Source organism: Bipolaris victoriae (assembly GCF_000527765.1).
Source record: "Bipolaris victoriae FI3 unplaced genomic scaffold scaffold_92, whole genome shotgun sequence".
Classification (NCBI taxonomy): Eukaryota; Fungi; Ascomycota; class Dothideomycetes; order Pleosporales; family Pleosporaceae; genus Bipolaris; species Bipolaris victoriae.
The window spans coordinates 84,279-105,736 of record NW_014575300.1 but is presented as its reverse complement, the minus strand read 5'-3'; the positions used below and the strand labels follow the sequence as shown (position 1 = coordinate 105,736).

General features: G+C 46.9%; 11 protein-coding genes across 11 annotated transcripts; 8 read left to right on the top strand and 3 right to left on the bottom strand.

The window, feature by feature from the left end:
• Positions 1-4: 4 nt before the first annotated feature.
• COCVIDRAFT_29570 (hypothetical protein) lies at positions 5-724 on the bottom strand (the record flags this gene model as incomplete). Its single annotated transcript, XM_014697722.1, has 3 exons — positions 5-125; positions 173-393; positions 443-724. The coding sequence occupies 3 exons, from the start codon at positions 722-724 to the stop codon at positions 5-7; spliced, it is 624 nt and encodes a 207-aa protein (XP_014553208.1).
• Positions 725-1,226: 502 nt separating this feature from the next.
• COCVIDRAFT_108357 (hypothetical protein) lies at positions 1,227-1,693 on the bottom strand (the record flags this gene model as incomplete). The annotated part of the gene is made up of 3 exons (XM_014697721.1): positions 1,227-1,277; positions 1,323-1,550; positions 1,604-1,693. The coding sequence occupies 3 exons, from the start codon at positions 1,691-1,693 to the stop codon at positions 1,227-1,229; spliced, it is 369 nt and encodes a 122-aa protein (XP_014553207.1).
• Positions 1,694-2,369: 676 nt separating this feature from the next.
• COCVIDRAFT_18885 (hypothetical protein) lies at positions 2,370-3,716 on the top strand (the record flags this gene model as incomplete). Its single annotated transcript, XM_014697683.1, has 7 exons — positions 2,370-2,453; positions 2,505-2,766; positions 2,813-2,923; positions 2,970-3,163; positions 3,220-3,448; positions 3,495-3,590; positions 3,640-3,716. The coding sequence occupies 7 exons, from the start codon at positions 2,370-2,372 to the stop codon at positions 3,714-3,716; spliced, it is 1,053 nt and encodes a 350-aa protein (XP_014553169.1).
• A 2,037-nt stretch (positions 3,717-5,753) lies between these two features.
• Positions 5,754-6,146, top strand: COCVIDRAFT_75171 (hypothetical protein; the record flags this gene model as incomplete). Its single annotated transcript, XM_014697720.1, has 1 exon — positions 5,754-6,146. A coding segment is annotated over one exon (393 nt), but the record flags the coding sequence as incomplete, so codon positions are not given.
• A 2-nt stretch (positions 6,147-6,148) lies between these two features.
• On the top strand, positions 6,149-7,135 carry COCVIDRAFT_108326 (hypothetical protein; the record flags this gene model as incomplete). The annotated part of the gene is made up of 2 exons (XM_014697719.1): positions 6,149-6,490; positions 6,554-7,135. Coding segments are annotated over 2 exons (924 nt in total), but the record flags the coding sequence as incomplete, so codon positions are not given.
• A 219-nt stretch (positions 7,136-7,354) lies between these two features.
• Positions 7,355-7,597, top strand: COCVIDRAFT_82413 (hypothetical protein; the record flags this gene model as incomplete). The annotated part of the gene is made up of 1 exon (XM_014697718.1): positions 7,355-7,597. A coding segment is annotated over one exon (243 nt), but the record flags the coding sequence as incomplete, so codon positions are not given.
• A 747-nt stretch (positions 7,598-8,344) lies between these two features.
• On the top strand, positions 8,345-8,599 carry COCVIDRAFT_80201 (hypothetical protein; the record flags this gene model as incomplete). The annotated part of the gene is made up of 1 exon (XM_014697717.1): positions 8,345-8,599. A coding segment is annotated over one exon (255 nt), but the record flags the coding sequence as incomplete, so codon positions are not given.
• Positions 8,600-11,067: 2,468 nt separating this feature from the next.
• Positions 11,068-12,333, bottom strand: COCVIDRAFT_80242 (hypothetical protein; the record flags this gene model as incomplete). The annotated part of the gene is made up of 2 exons (XM_014697716.1): positions 11,068-11,738; positions 11,826-12,333. Coding segments are annotated over 2 exons (1,179 nt in total), but the record flags the coding sequence as incomplete, so codon positions are not given.
• Positions 12,334-13,086: 753 nt separating this feature from the next.
• On the top strand, positions 13,087-17,508 carry COCVIDRAFT_40760 (hypothetical protein; the record flags this gene model as incomplete). Its single annotated transcript, XM_014697715.1, has 4 exons — positions 13,087-13,505; positions 13,564-15,145; positions 15,198-17,306; positions 17,473-17,508. 4 exons carry the CDS (start codon positions 13,087-13,089, stop codon positions 17,506-17,508), a joined length of 4,146 nt encoding a protein of 1,381 aa, XP_014553201.1.
• Positions 17,509-18,292: 784 nt separating this feature from the next.
• Positions 18,293-19,269, top strand: COCVIDRAFT_40759 (hypothetical protein; the record flags this gene model as incomplete). Its single annotated transcript, XM_014697714.1, has 4 exons — positions 18,293-18,327; positions 18,375-18,599; positions 18,681-18,971; positions 19,092-19,269. The coding sequence occupies 4 exons, from the start codon at positions 18,293-18,295 to the stop codon at positions 19,267-19,269; spliced, it is 729 nt and encodes a 242-aa protein (XP_014553200.1).
• A 367-nt stretch (positions 19,270-19,636) lies between these two features.
• Positions 19,637-20,125, top strand: COCVIDRAFT_40758 (hypothetical protein; the record flags this gene model as incomplete). The annotated part of the gene is made up of 2 exons (XM_014697713.1): positions 19,637-19,775; positions 19,824-20,125. 2 exons carry the CDS (start codon positions 19,637-19,639, stop codon positions 20,123-20,125), a joined length of 441 nt encoding a protein of 146 aa, XP_014553199.1.
• Between the last annotated feature and the right edge of the window lie 1,333 nt (positions 20,126-21,458).

Here is a 21,458-nt window from a genome sequence, read left to right as displayed (position 1 = left end):
CGTACTAGCGGATTTGGGGGAGCACCTTCTTTGTTTTCGCGTCTTCAGCCTCTCCCAGCTCCATCGTTTCTGCTTCTCTCTCCTCCCTCACTTGTTTGACTTTACTTCGTTTCCTCTCAAGAATCCTTGTAGAGTTAGTCTGAGGCATCTCATAACGTAATACAAAACGTACAAAGACGCCCATGCTGGACTGTTAAACTGATCTCCTAGTTCAAGCTGGTCTCTCATCGCCTCCGTCAGATCCCGGATGCGCCGCAGATGGTATACACTGTCCCCGAGTCTGGAACAATTTGGGAACAAAGCTCTACTAATAGGTAGACCCTGAATAGTGCAATATGAGAATTTCTTTGCCAATTGGTCATCTGAGAGCGAGGGTTTCTCTCTGAGGGCAGCCTACTGACGTTACTTCATTTGTAGATACTAATTGAACCGTTGAACCTACAATAAGCAGTGTCATGCGTGATACGAGCACTTCTGTGACATGATCCTGCTGATATTTTTCATCCAAGTCCCCTGCTTGCAATTTCTTCTGGTTTTGGGACGCGCCTCGAAGTGTGGAGGCTAGAACCCATTTTGGAGAAGGATTAGATACCAAACGATAGTTAGACTCCTCACGAATAGATATTCCGCCGTAAGGACCAACGATCTCGCTGGGCTTGATGTACGAAATGACTTCCCGGCAGGCCTGGTGGGCGACAATTAATTCAGCGTCGGATGACGACATGGCGATGATCTTTGACAAGCAGGTTGTTCGTTAGACTTCACTGTATATATAGCAGAGAAGAATCTACGATTCTGGACACACGCATGCGGGGTATATCTGCCTCTAGACAATGGCATAGGCAAAGTCCAGATGCATAAGGGGTTGTGTAAAAGAGCGTCATTGGTTAATCTCCACGCGCGGACACGGGCCCTACTTTTCGTGCCCCTTCCTCCCTCATCCGTCACCCACCGCTTCTCGCCTCCTGCCGGCGCCTGCAATGCCCCATTCCCGGCTTAATCCTGTGACCCCTGACATGTTAGCAGACAGAGATGGCGCGTCGAGAGCTAGGATCAAGGGTGGAGAGAACAGTTCATGGTTGCGCTTTACTGTGACAGGCGTCGTACTAGCTTGTGGACGAAAACAACAGTGGGGCGTAACACCCGTTAGAATGAACGAAGACCAAAATCCCTAGTGTGTGGCGGGATGCGGCCTGCCCGCCCTTCCGTGCATGGCTCGACATGCCTCACTCCTGCTCAGCATCCTGGTTGGGGCCAGCGGCTCCCGTCTCGGCAGCCTTTGCCCCACCCTTTCCACTAGCTGTATGTAGGATGTCAGCCACTGTTGAGCCTTTTGGCATGCCACTGCACTTACCCTTTTCCCGCTGGTTTTGGATTGCGCGCGCCATGCGCCAACGAAAAACGTCGTATCGCACCTCGGGAATATCCTCAGCTTTCAGCTGAGCATTAACACGCCCGTACATCTCTTCGACATCATTGGCTTTCACTTCAGACCATTTGATCCCTGGATTGTCTTTTACTAGTGCATCAATCTCGGTTTTGGTGATGTACTACCAGTCAAGATCAGCGTCTACTTGGATAGAGTAAGAGTATTCTGCCATACGTAGAACCTGTCCCATTGCGGTTGAGTGTGGCCGGCGTCTTTCTGGGCTTCACTTTTTGTAGCCTTTTTCTTGAGCCCCCATGCATCCATGACTTCTATGCGTGCGGCAAACTGACGTCTGTCCCGGTTGGGTAGGTTGGGTAGGTTCGCTGGATTTGCTGGATGGCGCGGGGCTTGTGCGTGCTTGTGGAGCTCGACTAGTCCGAGCTCGTTTGGCCCCGAAGGTCCGTGCGCCCTCATCAGTTCCCCCAGTCCCACGGCTGCTATCAAGCGCCACTCCTGCATTAGCATTGTGAGACATTAAGACGTATCGAATACGGCATATTGGACTCTAACCAATTGGAGGCCAGTTCGGTTAATCAAAGGTGGCATTGGTGTGGTGCGTAACCAACATCGGTTCGAGATTGAGCCAGGCCCGGCTTGACCTTGGAAAATGAAGGGAACTATCCCCCCTGCGATTGCGATGATCTGATTATGTGCCTACACTTGTTCTATGCGTGGTACTGGCCACATGCAATCATCGCCAAGTACAGGTAAGATGAAGATGCCCCTGACAAATCGGCATGCATTAACTCTTGGTTGCTTTGATGCTCATGTTCAGCCCCCAGAATCAGCTTGCCCATCTAAAAAAAGACTCTGAGGCCCGGATATAAAGCTCAGGGTCTCGCTGTATCCTGTGAAATGGAAACCCTCATCCTTAAGCAGTTTTTTCTTGCATCATCAAACAATTTATCAACCATCCAAGCGACGCACGGAAGCAGCCGCCATGGACGGAGCAGCCGCCATGGACGGAGCAGCCGCCATGCGGGAAGAATCAGGGTTTACAATTCCCGAGTTTCTTATACTTGAGGTACCTTAAGGCTCTTTCTACCATTTATCCGATAATAACAGAATTCCTTAGAATCTGGCAATTTCTCTAGCACGGAAGCTAATAAGTTGCGGTGGCGCTTATTTCTGGAGCGCATACGAGAAAGACACAAGAATTGATTCGTTCAAGATTTTACAGGAAGCATTTTATTCATCCGTTAGAAAGAAGTTTCGCCAATGTGTTTTTGACTATAGGATGGTGATGGCCTTTTACCGCATCCGAAAAGAGGGAAGAGGAAAGAAAACAGCGAAGAAAAAAAGGCACAACACAAAAGATGCAGATAGGACGATGCCAGGTTTGAGAGAATACCGCGTTATTTAGGCCATGCTAATATCTCTCAGCTGTCGAGGGCTGCATAAAAAGCCTAAACTTACCACCGAGCATGATGCTCGCAACTCAGCAACACGTTGGTACTTTCCAAAGCACAAAGTTCGAAAACACCATGGAATCGAGTAAGAAATGAGAGACTGTCGTTTGACCTATGCTAAAGCATCACAGGTAGAAGTGAGAGTACAATGGATTTCGACCAGCCCGGCCACGAACACACAACAATACCGACCAGCACCCCTCGAACCCTGCGATCAGCAACCAAGAACAAGGAAGCAGCTTTGACTTATCAGTCCCTGCCCCAATTGGCCGAACAATTTGGAAAAGACTTCGGCCTCACTGATGCGGAATTGGGGCCCTTATCGGTATTGTTGATTTCTTCTAAGTGTTGGTTGAGTTTTATGTTACTAAAATCCTCTAGAATACGGTAGACTATCAAGCACACCAACTTATGGAAAAAAGGTCTGGGATACCCTGGAAAGATTACACTTATAAGGAAAAAGATTGTTGTTTGGAATCAACACAAATAATGATTAGGGTAATGACCAAAAAGACTGTCCCACGGGCTAGCCTTGAGTCGATGATATCGTGGCTCATAGATACACGAATCCATGCTCAAGGAGAGAAAGTGAAGGAAAAGAAGGCAGCAGGTGAGAAAAAGAATCGCATTATTCACATTAGGCTAATGACGCTTAGCTATCTATATCGACAAGAAGAATCCACACGTACTACCAAGCAGGAGCCCGACAGCACCCGACTCTTCATCTGCTATCCATAGCACGCACTTTGATGGTACTCTGGGACTCGAAAACATCATTTGAACCTATCTAACACTTTGCAGCTACTGGTAACACGAAAGCCGATGCTGATAAGTCCCACGCCAAAGTCAGAAGATTCGACCCTATCAGAGACATTTGAATAGAGGATGACCATCTCGAAAGATCACAGTCTGATTTCAATCCCTCCCATCATATCGCCATCTTGATCCTCTTCACTATCTGTACTTTTGGCGTCTATGCCGCCTGGCAGCCAGCCTTCGAGGAAAAGCCATGGTGTGCTTCCATGATCTTTTGGGTCTAATGGCTGCCTTGTATCTGGATGTAGCCCTGCTTTCTTGTGTGCCTCAAGGAACTTCGTCTTTTCTTTGTAATCTTCTTCCATTCTAGCTAGACTTTTCTCTGCGAACGTCTTACCAACTAATTGAATCATTTCCGTTCGAGTCACCCAATCGATGGTGTTATCATTATACATGAACCTTACGTAGGTATCTGGCCGACGTTTCTTGGATCCTGATTTGTAATTCTCGGCTCGACACATGACTACACATGGACCTATTGACACGATTCTGTTCGTCTTGCGTTCGTTCTTCCTTTTCCAGAGATCGAATGTGAAATGGGAAGATCCGTCATCACAGTCTTGGAGTGCTTCCGCGCCGCCAGGACCTAAGTCGCTTCCTCGAATAACTTGGTAATACTCTAATTCCTTAGTGCTAGCACGGAGTATAAATCGACTGAGTCTGGGGTTGCCAGTTCAACTCAATCTGGTAGCGACTAAATCTCCAAACTCTGTCTTCCCGTCGCTATAGTCAGGCATCTTTATGACATCCACCTCGCCCAATTGCGTTGGCAGATAGTCTTTCTTTTTCGCAGAATATTTTTGCTTCGAATTTGCCAGGCGTTCGCTGCTACTAGGAGTTTCTTTAACTCCTGTAGGCGGAGGAGAAAGTATACTAGGTTCAGTTAGAGACGGCTCAGTTGTGTTCAAAGGGCCGGAACTATACTCCACCGCTTTCATCTTGCCATTCATTTGTTTCAGTAAGCTTGGATCAAGGCTTTTGGCAAGGCTCTGACTTTTGAGCGTTTTTATAAGGTCAGTCCGCGTATGATTTAGCTTTTCCTGCTCACCATTTATCCACTGTTGTTGCATCCTCTGGAAAAGAGCTAATGGCAGGCTGTTTGTAGTGGCGTCGATGCCTTGATCAGTGTTCTGGCGTTCTAGAATTGTGTTCTGGCTTTCCATTGCGTCGATGTAAGTTTGGAGTTTTCGGGCACTAGCAGAAGTCCGGTCGTCTATATCTATTACGTTGAGAGCCTTCCTCATCTCAGGCACCGCTATAGTCCACGCATCCTGCTGATTGGAAGTAGGCCTATTCAATTCGGCTATATCATACCCTTTGTTTTTCAGCGAGATGGATTATCAACCTCCTTCAAACCAACAACAGCATCACCAAAATTACGCCTACAAAGAAACACGCCAAACTTCGAGATATCGAACCTCCAAAGCTTGCAATCGATGTCGTGAACGTAAGCAGAAATGCAATGGAGAGTCGCCATGCAACAGATGTCATGAAGAAAATAAACAATGCGAATATATACAATCACAACCAACTGCGTATGATACACTCCGCTTACTCACAGTTTCATACTAACTTCTATTAGTCAAGAGATGACGCTTCTCAAGATACACAATCTCGTCAATGATACGAAGAATCAAGTTTCCAATTTTGCTGGCCGGCTAGAGGCATTTGAAAGAAATTTTTCCAATACACACCTCACACTCTACGAACCTAAACTAGAAGGTACATCGGAAGCATTTTCGAGCGAAAAGATTCGACAGCTATTCGATGTCTATCTAAATCACGTTCATGTCCTATATCCAATTTTCGACAAGCCTTGGGACATATGCGTTCATTTTCAAGACGACATGAGTCGCACAACAGAGCGGAACAATCTTGTTGGAACAAGCTTCGAAAATGCCCAGGCTTTACTGTTTCTTGCAATAGGAAGCTGTTTTCCAGATGCTGAGTATACAGGGGGCTCTGATACCAGACCAGGCATGATCTACTATGATTTGGCCCAATATATTCTCAAGTGTAAGTTCAGAGATCGAAGCATTGCTTACGCAAAAACATCAACTCTGGCTGCAATTTACACTAGCCAAACGTATAATAAGAACCAAACTATCGTTGGGAACCCCTACTGGTTATCAAGAAACTGGAAAGACAAGCAAACAAGCTCTATAGTTATTGCTTTCAAATCCGAAGAAGAAGCGAAGAAGATTGGCAATAGAATAACAATTCTTGGCCAATCACTCCGGGTGGAGAAATACCGCCAAATCCCACCTACTGCTCAATGCAGTAAGTGCCAAGGATTTGGACACAACTTCAGCAGATGCAAAAACACAGCTAGCTGCCAGTTCTGTGCTGAAAACCACCTAACTACTCAGCACTTTTGTAGTATCTGCAAAGTAAAGGGAAAGGCCTGCAACCATACGCTCCCAAAATGCAAAAACTGCAAACAAACCCACTTTGCTAACAGCAAAGACTGCGAGGTTCCTCTATCTATTAAATAATGATAGAAAACCTTAAAGTACTACAAATAAACCTAAACAAAAACCCACGCACTACAGAATCAACGCTACAACTAGCAATCGAGCTTAAAGTGGATATTATTGCAATCCAAGAGCCGTGGATTGCACCTTCAGATAGCAATAACTACGAAGCCCCAAGATCAATAGCCCACCAAAGCTTCTACCAAATCTTTCCAAAAGCAGACCCTAACCTCCGCCCAAGAGCTCTATTTTATATATCTAGATATCTAACAGCAGAGGTTAGCCAGCTAGAGGAGATAGATGACCCCGACGCCATTGCTATCACGATCCAAGAAGGACGCTTAAAGTTCAATATCTACAACGTGTACAACCAAAAAAACCAAGAAAATATAAAAACCTTTCAAAGATTACTCGCCAATACCCAGCTACCAATATCTACCCTGCTGCTAATGGACGCCAACGAGCACCACCCGTGGTGGGACCTAGGCTGCAAAACTAGCCGAGACGGCCAGCTACTAGCAGACTGGATAGAAGACCAGAACCTTAGTCTTCTTAACACGCCAGGAGCCACTACCTTCTTTAGATCGAATATGTCTCGAGAAACAACAATAGATCTATCTATCGCTACCCCAGATCTAGAAGACAAAGTAAAAGACTGGCAGATTACAACAGAACCTGGATCTGATCACCATGGGATACTCTTCTCAATCCAGACAACAAAGCACCTAGTTAATAACCCTGCTAGACAAACAAGATACAATATAAAAAGGGCAGACTGGGACCTATTTAGAGAAGAGCTAGGTAGAGCTATACAGAACAACGTAGCCCTACAATCACTAGATCAGATCAACCAACCAAGAAAAGCAGATTCAAGAAACCTACTCCTAGGCCAAGATAACGAGCTTAAGCTGCAACTAGAAGCAATTGGCACAGCAATTACGCTAGTTATCCAACAAGCCGCAGATAAAGCTATTCCACAACTAAAGCTAGGGCCAAAAGCAAAGCCCTGGTGGAGCCAGGAGTTAACTAAGCTACGAAGAAACGTATCTCACTGCCAAAGGATATTCGTACAACAGCTACAAGCTACGTCTATAGAGGAAGCCTATCTCTTTAAAAGAGACTTCCTCCTAGCGCGAAACACCTACCAAGCAGCAATTAGAAAAGCGAAAAAGGAGCACTGGATTAACTTCCTTGAAAAAGAAGACCCACAATCTATCTTTAAAGCTATGGACTATACTAAGGAAAAGAGAGTAGAAGGAATCCCTCCTATCCAAGGAGAGACGCTAGAAACCTCGTTTAAAGGAAAGTGTAACGCCTTTCGAAAAGCACTATTCCCTCCGCCACCGAGTACAGTACCACCAAGCTTCAATAACTACCAAGAGAAAGAGTGGGAATGGCCAGCGCTATCGATAACCGAGCTAGAACGCGCCTGTTCTAACAAGGTTAAAAGCAGCTCACCTGGCCCAGACGCTTTATCACAGGAAATTATCACAGCCGCCTACCAAGCTCAGCCAAATACGTTCTTCAAAGCTTACTCTCTGCTATTTAACTACGGATACCATCCAACATGCTGGAGAAGAGCTACAGGAGCAATCCTAAAGAAGCCGTCTAAACCCGACTATTCTATCCCAAAGGCCTATAGAGTAATTACTCTACTAAGCTGCCTTGGGAAAGTAACAGAACGGATAATAGCCAAAAGACTCGGCTACCTAGCCGAGACTACTAACCTCCTACACGACTCGCAGATAGGAGGGAGACTAAAGAAATCAGCTATAGACGCAGCTCTACTCCTTGTAGATCAAATCCAGCACCAAAAACAACTAGGCTATACCACATCAACAGTCTTTCTAGATATTAAAGGAGCGTTCGATCACGTTTCGCACAACCAGTTCCTAGGTACACTAAAAAGACTAGGCCTACCTACTAGCCTAATCACTTGGGCTAAGACCTTTCTATCGAATAGATCTCTAAGGCTCGCCTTTGACGGCCAAATAGAAGAGTTTAGCGAGATTAACGCGGGTATCCCACAAGGCAGCCCAGTCTCGCCAATCTTCTTTCTCATCTATATTAGAGACCTATTCCCCCAAATAAATGGATTTCAGCTCTCCTATATCGACGATATCTCAATTACAACCTCCTCAACGTCCATTAAGAAAAACATTAAGATACTCCAACAGGAGGTTAAGAAACTAGTTACTAAAGGACGAGAACTAGCTATCGAGTTCGATATAGCGAAAACAGAGCTAATCCACTTTACAAAAAAGAAAGAGAGAAAAGAAATACCCCTAGAGCTCCCTAGTAAGGAGAAAATCTACCATAAAGATACTATTAAGTGGCTAGGGGTACACCTCGACAACAAGCTATCCTTCCGAGGACACGTAGCTATCCGAGCCTGCCAAGCAAAAGCAGCTTTTAATAGACTAGGGAGACTAGCGAATATAGACCGCGGTCTATCTCCCTACGCTATCCGACAACTATATCTAGCATGTGTTACAAGCATTGCAGATTATGGGTCGCCAATCTACTGGCGAAACCAGAGCTATATAGAAGATCAGCTTCAGCCGCTACACAACGCGGCGTGCAGAAAGGTACTAGGAGTGTTAAAAACAGCTCCAGCTATCCCAACAAGTATCGAAGCCAGCCTGCCGTCACCAGCTATACGGCTAAGCCAAACCAACCGAAAATACGCTCTACGAGCTATACAACTAGCTCCAACCCATCCAATTACAAAAGCTATTGCAAGGCTACAAAAAACAACCCTTAAGCTATCAAAAAAGCTAAACAAAACAAGACAACTTCGGGCTATTACGAGCTCCATCCCAGCTACCCAAGAGATAGAAGAAATCATCCCATATCGGTTCAGACCATGGGATTCTCTTAACTACAATATCTCTATATCAAAGAAATCTAAAGAAGAAGAGGCAGCCGCGCACAAGGATTATATCCAAATAATAGAGGATAACTCTATAGTAATCTACTCAGACGCCTCCAAAACAAAAGACGGAGATGGGATAGGAGTAGGCCTAGCTGTCTATAACCCAAACCAAGAAGAAATCTACATAGAGACAAAGAATATAGGCGAGCAACAACTCGTCTATAATGGAGAGCTAGAAGGCATTACAGCAGCGTTTGAATACGCTGCCAAAACTGCTCAAAAAGACCAAACTATCCACGTTTACGCTGATAACCAAGCGGCCATCTATAGGCTCCAGAATCTATCAGATAAGCCCGGCCAGCAGTGGGTAACTCGGTGCCAAAAAGCAGCCAAAGCTATCCTTAACAAAAAAGCAAAGATCTTCTTAAAATGGGCGCCAGGCCACACAGATATAGAAGGGAACGAAAAAGCAGATTCCTTAGCTAAGGAAGCTACAAAACAAACACCCAAAAAATCGCAAACAAGCCTAGCCTTCCTAGGCACCAAGATTAAGCTCCGACAAAGAGCTAGCCAAGCAGAAGAGTGGAGAAAGTACAGGGAAACAGCAAGAGAGAAGAAGACTAGCTACGGAGCTATCTTCGACCTTAAGCTTAAAAACCAACTAGCAATCCCAAGAGGCACGAAAAGAGACGTTTTAAGCTCATTCTACTCTCTTAAAATAGGACACGGATACTTTAACTCCTACCTAAAGAGAGTAAAGAGAAGAGAATGCGAGCTTTGCAGATGCGGGAGACCGCAAACAACAGAGCACTTACTTCTATACTGCGGCTTCTACAGCGCAGAAAGAAACCAGCTTAAAAAGACTCTAGACCAGAAAGTACTTAAACTCCCACTTCTACTCCACACTACGAGCGGTATAGAAGCTACTTTAGCTTTCATTACTAGCACGAGAATAGGAACAAGAAAGTGGCACCTCGGCCAAGAAGGCTAGAAAAGAACAAAACAAGAAAGAAACAGTAAGGAAGAAAGAAAAAGAAGAAAAACACCTCTGCTCTTAGTAATACTATTTTCTATCCCCTAAGAGAGCCCGCTAGAAGGTAGCCTGGCTGCCCTACATCTCTCCCTGTTACCAAACTGCTCTTTAGCACCAGGCGTCTAGAAAGCTAGCACTAGCTTAACTAGACAAAGGCCGAAGCACCATAGTCACGCAATATAGCACAACGTACCAAATTGTAACTAACGTCCATCCCTGAGTACTGGGACACCCGCCGTGCTGGGACAAATGAGGGGTACTTTGACTTTCAACACTCTGCTTTCTTCGCACATTTCAATATTCGCTATATATTCAAATTGGCTATAGTGTATAGCTATTAGTGGATCTATCCCGAGCCTCCCAACTAAAAATTACGTAGCTGTTAATGCTCTTTTTGCAAATGTTACAAACAGCCTTTCCCATGTGAATAACAGCGTCACTCTGCTATAGCACTGCTTAGAAGTGTTTACTACCTATCGCATATAAAGAACGTTAGTATCCAGCTCTAAGAGTCTCATATTAACGTGGCAAGCTATCATCAGCTTCGCGCCTGCTGTAATGCCCAAAGCTATACAGGGTCGCCACGCGGATCGCTACTTCGGCTAGTGATAAGCGATCCTACATACCTTACGTAATTGACTCTAGTGTAATTTATCAACTGTGGCTAAAGACTTTGTGGCTGTGCATAGCCTCGTCTCTTTGGCAGATACTCAAATAATCCAAACTCTGGTGTCAAAAAAATAATCGAAGCAACTACTAACAGCGCTGGGCGAAACAAGAGCTGCTTCTCTATATTTATAATCATTGTAAAGTTACCTTAACTAGTATGAGAGACTACTAGTGTTTTAAGCACCACTACGTGCTCTGGCACTGATCTAACATCAATACATCCGCGCCACGGGAGCCCTCCATGGCCCTGCAACTTCGCTCATCCTTGCAGCTTGAGTGATTGGCTCTGGTTCACCTAACTCCTTCTGGGCAGCCTCACGCTTACGACCACGCTTTGTTTTACCTCTTTCCGCCACAGCCTTTTCTTTAGCAGCTCGCTTTGCCCGTGCCTCCTCCAGGTCCTCATAGCTCATCACCTTCGCCTTCCCTAGCACGACTGATCGAGTCGCTCGGCGGACCTTGGCCTCTCCGTTAATCTTAGCCAATAGTCGGTTGTGGTCCTGCAGGAGACCTTGTTGGGCGAACGAGATGTGAGCCGCGCTCGCCAGCTTCTGTACTCGTCTCTGTAGGCGCTGTTTGCTTAGTTCGTCAAGCGTAGATGTGTCCTGTTGAATTAGGTTATGAAGCGACACTAGGCCTTCTGTGTTTACTGGCGTTACAGGTGTTACAGGTATTTCGTCCCTGGGATCAGATGGCATATCCTTACTAGCTATAGAAACCGTGAGCTCTGCAGGTGGCCTTGGCATGTCTTGGAGTACCCTTTCTGGGTCAAAAGGCAGCAAGCCACTTGCGGCCCAGGCGGCCTTGATATTCCGCCTCGTGAAAGCCTTGGTCCTTGCAGGGCCGTATAGCGAGGTGAAGTGCTCCTTACCAACTGTATCTATACCCCCTCTGTTTAGCCGCTCGACCTGGTCGCGATAGGCTGTCTTCAGGGGCGCGAATACTCCAACATCGCAGGGCTGCAGCTTATGGGAGGTGTGAGAGGGGAGACGGCATAGCATGATGTTGTTACTAAGGCAGAATTCAAGAATTTCTAGCGTTTCGTGAGTGCCGAAGCCGTCGCAGATCAGCACCCGCGGTTTACCGTCAGCCAGGTCTCTAGTTTGGGGATCAAAAGCACGCATAAGCCACTCCAAGCTGATCTTAGAGTCATTATAACCGCTCTCAGAGAATGCGTAGTGCCATCCGGGTGTGGGATACGTAGTCCAGTTACTTCGGTGCGTCGAGGCTGGCCAGATGATAAGAGGCAGCAGCGCCCTACCGTCAGCGCTTATACACTCGACAGCAGTCACCATCGTCCGCTTCGTGCTAGCACCTCTATAGTCGCGTCTATCATCCTTACCTACTAGGACTTTAACAGAACCAAGCTTACTCAGCATGACCCCCGTCTCATCCATGTTGTATACATTCTCTGGCAGTACCGCTGTATCCTGCAGCACCTTGCCAATTATCTGAAACCACTCTACAGTCTTATCGTATATATTGTTCTCATGGCGCTTCCAGTCTATTGACTTGACTCGTCTCGCTTTAAGTTCAGGGTGGCGTTTCTCGAAGGCGCGAGCCCAGTTCTTGCCCGGAGGCTTGATCGGCTTGTTGGTCGTCGTGGACCGCCGGCGTGCGATGCTGAAGGCTAGCGTAGGTACGTACTTAATCCGGACAGGTTGCCCAAAGCTAGACATTAGTAACAAGAAGAAAACAAGCGCTTTCTCTTCCTCGACAGTAAGGTATTGCTGGCGCTGAGCTTTTGTTTCTTTCGACGTTCCTCCGTGCTTACGACGATGGAGGGTAGAGCGAGGGACATTGCTCTTCTCCGCAATAGTACGATATGTCTCACGCTGGTCGGAAGAGAAGGCTTCAGCCAGTGCTTGACTAGCTGGATCCATGGCCGCGAGTATGTTGCTATACCAGCAAAGGGGTGGTAACGAGCAGCCTCGACGTAACTAAAACGCGTCCTGTTGCTCTGATGACATGCGGCAGAGGACGAGCGGAGCTTGTTCTAAAAATAGCAAGCGCACGATGTAGCTTCGAATGGCGCTTCAATACTATACCTAACCTAACAAGCTATAGAAGTGCTCAAACGATCGCGCTATGGTGCAGGCCATCAGATAGGATAATATTTGTGTAGTATTCCGCTGGCCTCTCAAGTCTGCAGTAAGAGTGGGCAAGCGGGCTCTGGCGAAACGTGGTTCCGAGGCCTTTCCGACCCTACGTCGCCCACGATGTGGCAGCGCTTAGCTGTGCCTGCTCTCTCAGCCTCGTGCAGCTAAAGATGGATTGCAACACTGCTCTCAGCCTGACAGCGGCCTCGCTGCTCCGTCAGCCTACAACCGCGCAAGGCACAATCGACCAGTTTGTTTCATCCCCGTCGCAGACCTCACGTTATGGACGGCCTTTCGGGCGCAGCAAGCGTCATCGCAGTAATCGACATATCCGCCAAGATTGCGTCGCTATGCGTCCAGTACTCTATGGCCGTAAAGGACGCGAAGGGCGATATTGAACGTGTGCAGAGAAAAGTTAGCGACATCAACCACGTGCTGAAGAAGATTAAGCAGCTTCTCGACAGCCAGGACAAGACGCGGCTCTCTGCCACCCAAGGGCTACTAGACTCGGTCGAACAATGCCTGAATGAGCTGGAAACCCTAGACATGAAGCTAGAACCGGGAAAGACCCGCAAGACTATGAGCCGGTTCGGTTTACGTGCGCTTAAATGGCCGTTTACGAGCAAGCAGGTGGACAAGATTATTTCGAGCTTGGAAGGGTACGAACAGACCTTTGGCTTAGCGCTGCAGGTTGATCAGACGTAAGCTTCTATACACGGATCTGTCGTGCGCAGAAATGTCTTCTTACTAGCTATACAGGGCTGTTGTATTCAGCATAGACCAGAAACTAGACCTAGCTAAACTACCCATCGCCCAAGGAGCGTCCTACGACTCACATACGGAGGAACACAATGCGCGATGCCTACCAAACACCCGCACCGCACTGCTGCATGACATTGCGAAATGGGCACAAGATAAGGATAGCAAGTCTATATTCTGGCTTAGCGGCATGGCTGGCACGGGAAAGTCTACGATTGCGCGGACGATTGCCGAATCATTTGCCAGGCGCGGCCAGCTAGGAGCAAGCTTCTTCTTCAAGAAAGGTGAGGGCGAACGTGGCAACGCCTCACGGTTCTTTACTACCATCGCCACGGATCTAGTCGCGTGCGAGCCAGGGATGCTGCCTAGCGTTAGGAAGACGCTCGACGAGGACCCAGCTATATCACACAAAGCTCTAAAAGACCAGTTCGAGAAGCTTATTCTACAGCCACTTCTAGGGATAAAGCAGACTCGCTCGCGGGCCTTGGCGCGAGTTGTCGTGATCGACGCGCTAGACGAATGTGAGCGAGAAGCAGACGTTCGGGCGATCCTTCAGCTGCTCGCTCAGACGAAGGACATTCGCCAAGTGCCACTACGGATCGTGGTCACCAGTCGGCCAGAACTCCACATCCGTCTCGGCTTCAAGGAGATGCCGAACGGCACATACCAGGACCTCATCCTCCACGAAGTACCAAGGAGCACGATCGAGCATGACATCCGTCTGTTCCTAGAGCATAAGCTTAGTATGATACGAAAAGAACGCATGCTAGCCTCAGACTGGCCAGCCCAACAGCATATTCTGGCGCTAGTTGAGTTAGCTGTGCCGTTGTTCATCTACGCTGCCACTATATGTCGGTATGTTGGCAGTAAAGGAGGCGACCCCGAAGCGTATCTGAACAAGGTCTTGCAGTATCCAAAGACAGCTTTTTCACAGCTCGACCGAACCTACCTTCCCGTCCTAGACCAGTTGCTTGTTGAGCAGGAAGAAAGAGATAGAGAAGATTGGCTGCGCGTCTTCCGTGAACTCGTAGGTAGCATAGTCATCTTAGCAAGTCCACTTCCTGTCGGCCCCCTTGCGCGCCTCCTTCAAGTTCCGAAGAAACAAGTCGAATGCCGGTTAGATGCCTTGCACTCCGTTCTTAGTATTCCTGACAGGGAGGACGTTCCTATCAGGCTACTGCACCTGTCCTTTCGCGAGTTCCTTCTCGACCCCCAAAAGCAAGCAAAGAGCCCGTTCTGGGTGGATGAGAAAAGGACACACCAGAAACTTGCATCTCGCTGCCTTAAGCTTATGTCTGGATCTAGCGGCCTACATCAAGACATGTGCAACCTTGCAGGGCCTGGAGTGTTGAGGAGCGAGATAGACAAGCAGATAGTTGCTACTAGGCTGCCACCCGATCTACAATATGCGTGTCGCTACTGGGTTGATCATCTCGTCCAGAGTAGGCAAGATATTGTTGATAGAGACGCAACGCACCTCTTTCTACAGAAGCACCTTCTTCATTGGTTTGAGGCGATGAGCCTTATTAGAGAATCAAGCAGATGCGTCAATTTGCTTAACAGCCTTCAGGCACTTACTAGTGTAAGATCTTTATAAGGAAATCTTCCTGTAACTCTACTAATGTATAATATAGCCCTCTTCAGAGCTAGTTTTGGGCTTTCTTCATGACGCTAAGCGGTTCGTGCTGCGGTTCCAATCTGTGCTTGCAGATTCACCGTTGCAGATCTATTACTCAGCGCTAGTGTTCGCACCAGAGAAGAGCGTAATACGACAAACATTTGTAGACCAAGTTCCAGAAAAGGTTAAGATGCTATCTATGAAAGAAGCCGACTGGGACGCGTGTCGCAGTACGCTCGAGGGCCATTCATCAGGTGTTGGCGCAGTGGCCTTCTCGCCAGACGGGCAACTAGTTGCGTCGGCATCTTATGACAAGACAGTGCGGCTGTGGGAGGCAGCGACAGGGACGTGTCGTAGCACACTCGAGGGCCATTCCTCATATATTGAAGCAATAGCCTTCTCGCCAGATGGGCAGCTAATCGCGTCAGCGTCTGACGACAAGACAGTGCGGTTGTGGGAAGCGGCGACAGGGACGTGCCGTAGCACATTCGCGGGCCATTCTGAGCGAGTTAGCGCAGTGGCCTTCTCGCCAGATGGGCAGTTAGTCGCGTCAGCGTCTGACGACAAGACAGTGCGGCTGTGGGAAGCGGCGACAGGGACGTGTCGCAGCACGCTCGAGGGCCATTCCGAGTTGGTTAGGGCGGTGGCCTTCTCGCCAGATGGGCAGCTAGTCGCGTCAGCGTCTGACGACAAGACAGTGCGGTTGTGGGAAGCGGCGACAGGGACGTGTCGTAGCACGCTCGAGGGCCATTCCTCATATGTCGGCGCAGTGGCCTTCTCACCAGACGGGCAGCTAGTCGCGTCAGCATCTTTAGGCAACTCGGTGGCCTTCTCGCCAGACGGGCAGCTAGTCGCGTCGGGATCTGGCGACAAGCCAGTACGGCTGTGGGAGGCAGCGACGGGGACGTGTCGCAGCACGCTGGAGGGCATTTCCTCGCCTGTCAACGCTGGATCCTTCTCGCCAGACCAGAACACAGTACAGCTGTGGGAGGCGGCTACAGGGAGGTATCGCAGTACGCTCAAGGGCAGTTCATCGTATGCCGGCGATGTGGCCTTCTCGCCAGACGGGCGGCTAGTCACATTGGCACTTGGGGACACGACAGTGCGGCTATGGGAGGCGTCAACGGGGACATGTCGCAGCACGTTCATGGGCCATTCCATGAATGTCTGGGCGGTGGCCTTCTCGCCAGATGGGCAGCTAGTCGCATCAGCGTCTTCTGACAAGACAGTGCGGCTGTGGGAGGCGGCGACAGGGACGTATAGCAGCATACTCGAGGGCCATTTTACAAGTGTTAAGGCGGTAGCCTTCTCGCCAGACGGGCAGCTAGTTGCGTCAGCATCTTTCGAAGACACAGTACGGCTGTGGGAGGTGGCTATAGGGACATGTCGCAGCACGCTCGAGGGCCATTCTAGGAGTGTCAACGCAGTAGCCTTCTCGCCTGACGGACAGCTAGTTGCGTCAGCATCTAAAGACAAGACAGCGCGGCTGTGGGAAGCGGCGACAGGGACGTGTCGCAGCACGCTCAAGGGCCATTCCTCAGATGTCTGGGCGGTAGCCTTCTCACCAGACGGACAGCTAGTTGCGTCGGCATCTGAAGACAGGACAGTGCGGCTGTGGGAAGTGGCGACAGGGACGTGTCACAGCACGCTCAAGGGCCATTCCTCAGATGTCTGGGCGGTAGCCTTCTCGCCTGACGGGCAGCTAGTTGCGTCGGCATCTTTTGATAAGACAGTACGGCTGTGGGAAGCGTCAACGGGGACGTGTCGCAGCACGCTCAAGGGCCATTCCGAGCGGGTTAGGGCGGTGGCCTTCTCGCCAGATGGGCAGCTAGTCGCGTCGTCATCTGAAGACAACACAGTACAGCTGTGGGAAGCGGCGACGGGGACGTGTCGCAGTACGCTAGATAGCCCTTATGGCTTCACTTCGTATATCAGCTTCTCGCCAGATAGCCGGGTACTTCACACGTACCGAGGCGATATCCCTTTACCTCAAGCTATAGTTGGCACATCACTCTTGAAGCCAAGGTCGCAGTGCTCGTATATTCGAGTGCAGGATCAGTGGATATTCCGCAACCAACAACGCTTCCTATGGCTTCCGCCAGAGTGTCGATCAAGCTTGACTATAGTACACGACCAGGTAGCTTGTCTAGGGCTTATGTCTGGCCGTGTGGTTTTGCTTAGAATTCTCTAGCGCTATAATTACATGGACTCATATTGATATAAGTGTAGTACAAGTTTTCCGGCGTAATAGTTATAAGTAATCGATATGTAGCAGTTACATACAGGTCTAGTTGTTAACAGTCTCCCTTAAGGACGACTTCCGCTAGAGCTCATATGTTCAAACCGCCTACTAGTGCTGCGCCACAGCCCTAACAGCCGCTAGAGATATAATTAACTATTAACTAGTTAGTTAGTTAACTAGTTTACTTAATTACGTAAACATAGTTACATAAGATTTGCAGAGCCGCTTCGCACGAGCCGAGGTACTAATCACGACTGCGATCTTGTATGAATATGGGTGTTGTAGGCGCCACAAGGCCAAACGTAGCTTACCGCGCTGTCGCAAGGTTACTTAGACATAACTGCGGTCTTTTAGAGTTTCTTAGACGCTGTAAGGTTTTATACAGGACTATAGCAAAGCAACACCGTCGTGCACGAAAGAAAGGTCCATTGTAACTTACGCAATAAGAGTAGTAATAGCGATGTAATTTTTAGGTAGAAGTGTTAAGATATGTTTCCAAATACCTCTAGCACATAGGCAACATAAGTTACTAGCGATTCTCAGCGTGGACATAGAAAGCGAAGTGCTGAAAGTCAAAGTACCCCTCATTTGTCCCAGCACGGCGGGTGTCCCAGCACTCGGGGAGGAACATTAGTTAGATAGAACGGCCTTTGGCTAAAGTCCTACATAGCCAACGGCTGATACAGGACTATAATGGAATAATAATACACTAGCCAAAACGGAATGCTCAGTAATAGCGTGATACACCTGTGCGCCGCTCAATCCATATACGCAGATGTTGTCAAGAGGTAAGACAATTCATTCTTACCTAGAAAACTAGCCTGATAGCAAGCAGCTTGACCGCGAGAAAGTGCCTCTCCGAGGAAGTAATGAGAAGCGTTGGGATTTTCCAGATTCTTGCAAGGTTAGTTAGGATAATAAGTCCGAGTACCTGTCTGACACTTTTTCTAGCGATTTTCATGATGACGCCAGCATTGACTGCTCTATTTCTTACTCTGACGACTGGAGCAGATTATTTTCTGGAAAGATGGTGGAAGAGCACGATTATTATGTTTTATGGACAAGGATAATGCTCCAGATAGTATTCAAGGTTGCAAAGCGAATTCCACCGCCAGATTTTGCTTCAATCGAAAGCTTTAATGATGAAATTCTGTGCGCTTTCATAAGCTCCGCAGAGTTGAAGATCAACATTATGGAGCAATAGAGATCAAGTATCATCCCACAATTGGCCTAGAATGATCGAGATCCACCGTCAAGTAACCATTTAATGGCTTCGCTACGATCAGAGTACTACGGGAGTGTATCTGCCTTGTTGTGGCCGTACCTGAAAATTCTGAAAATTCTCGATCGAATCGAGGTTTCAGAGAAAGAGTTATCCAAAGGCCAGCAAGATATCCTCCATTTCATCTACCACTGGGAGAGATATACTCTCTACAACATTACCGCTTTTGACTGTGTTGGTGCAGTTAATGGTCATGTGTACAGAACATTTCGGGGTACAAGCAGTAGTCTGGTAATTATGGGCAACCCTGTGAATACACTTCACATGTAAGTTAACTACCTTATTACCCATGATGTGTATCTAACACTGATTGTTCGCAGTGGATTCAAGGCAGTCCTTCTTTTTTAAGCTATCGGTTCGGCCCCATTTGGAAAACACATCGAAAGTCTACTGCAGCTCTTAGATAAAGATATGAACTATCTTTACCAATATACAGTCGATAAATTGTCCAGATTTCGGCTAGCTAGTCAAATTCTAAACCAGGATCTCGAATTTCTGCGTATGCCCTGGTCACAAATTAGCCCAACCTTTCAGTTGCATCTAGCTACGACATTGGTGGTTTAGGCAAAACCTAGTTCTCACTACGCTCCTTATTGTTTTTTTGCTTTTAGAATAATACATCCGACAATTAATCATAGTTCATTTAGTAACAGAAACTCGAATACATTTCCTTTGGCAATCAGTAGAGACGTTATTATATGATTGAGCGATATTCGATGGATGTGATCAATTATACGAAAGAGACCGAACCTAAATGCGACTTCGACTGCCAAGAAGTATGTCATTAGAGGAAGATCCTTTGATTTTTTGTATGCCTCAGTTAGCTGTCGCCTCACAAATTACGAACTATCTCTTAAGTTCAAAAGTATATATATATAAGATTCTCCATTCACCAGACATAGAAAAGATCCTTAAATTCTCATCTACTACTATGTCCAATAACGTCCAAGACGTCGAAGCTGCGTTGCAAACTATCGTTCAAGCGCCTATTGAATCGCTGCTTATAAATACTCGCCAGCTTTTTGAAGCAAACTCTGCGATTGCAAAGGCAATTTGTTCCCTAAGCTCAAGTTTGTGCGAAGAAATTGGGCAATTCAAACCCTAGTTCAACGATACAGGCAACTACGCTAGTGTTCAGGCTGAACCTCCACCCATTTCAGAAGTTAACACCACGCAAGGCAGTGACCAGGTAACGCTGCACCAATACAGGTCTAGACATGGCCTACCAGAGCATGCAATTATAAGGCTTGCACAGTACTGGATTAAGAAGAGACTAGCGGGAACTAGTCTACTTAATATTATAGATGAAAATAGGGTGTTAGATGATTTCCGTAAAGCTGTAGTTTCAAGTACTCCTGTATTTTTAGCACTAATAAGAAGTATTAAGAAAAGAAGGTCCGCTACCAACTCACGACGCTAAAAAACGCGCGTATGGTAGCTACTTTAAGTGTTAAAATTGCCACTTTCGTTGTCTGTGCATAATAGTTAGTTAGGCAGTATGAACACGTCGACGGCTCTTCGAGGCTTTACCCCTAGGCGGCCACTAGAGTAGTAGGCTGAGCTAGATTAAATTAACTTAATAGAAGTGATTTGAGTTATGTAATGTCTAATAGAAAATGTGTTAAATATTGTAGGCGTCGTAGCGTTGAATGAGGAGGGGTACGGTGCAGGCCTTTCACCGCTGGCTTAACGCCTAAATTGGTTGCCTGGTTTTCTCTGGTTTAGCTCTAACTTCCTGATTGTTGCGCCACACAATCAGGAAGAATTTGATATAAATTAAAGTATTTCCCATTCTATCTCTTGTGCAAATCCACCGATCCTAAGTTCTACAGCGAGGACTATACATTACTTAACTAGATCTAGTATGAGCAAACTTTTTAACATAGAGCCCGCAGAAATTATAGCGTCCGTAAATCAAGAGAACTTAGAGTTACGGAACCAAAGTTATTAACTTCTTAGCGAGCTTCAAGAAACTCAGGACTAACTTTCTAAAGCGTATACGCTAAACGACATTTACCAATATAAATTCTAAGCTTAAGCTTTTCAGATATACGTGGCTAATAAGATAATTACCAATCTTAACCATTATATCTACTTTCTATAAAGCTATATAGCCCATGTCGAACACTAATTAGATTAAGCAATGCGAGCATGTACGGAGACGACTGAGTATTATGAACGGGAAATTGCCGCTGGAAGATGGTCGAATCACCAATGGAGCCAGGAAGCGGCAAACCTTAGTTCTAGCGTAAGGAATCTTTATTACAGTGCTTTCGCCAAGTTTAAGGCTAGTAATATAAGTGATAAATAGAAAAAGGACCTTATATAGAAGATTATGGAAATTAAGTCTACCGTTTTGTTGAAAGAAATTAAGAAAAATAACCTTAAGCAAACCCTTGAGGATAATAGAGCCCGTCTAAAGAAGGTTTGTATTATATCTTCTAGAATAATTAAGACTTGGAACGATTTGAATCGCAAACTTGCTGAGATAAACGTCGTACTTCGCTTAAAGGAGGGAAAGAACGCACGCGCTCTTCGTATAGCTAAGAACGAAAGGGAAAGTTTGTAAATGAAGATTAAAAATGCGGAGGAGGAATTACAAAAGTGCTGAGAAATAGAGGAGTAACTTAAGAAGGCTATAGAGAGGGAAGTATAACTTGAGCGTGAATGTTAGTATTTACTTGCTAAAGCAGAAGATCTCCGAACTTTAAATGACTTCTTTGACATTACATTAGTGGTGTAGTCTTCGACTG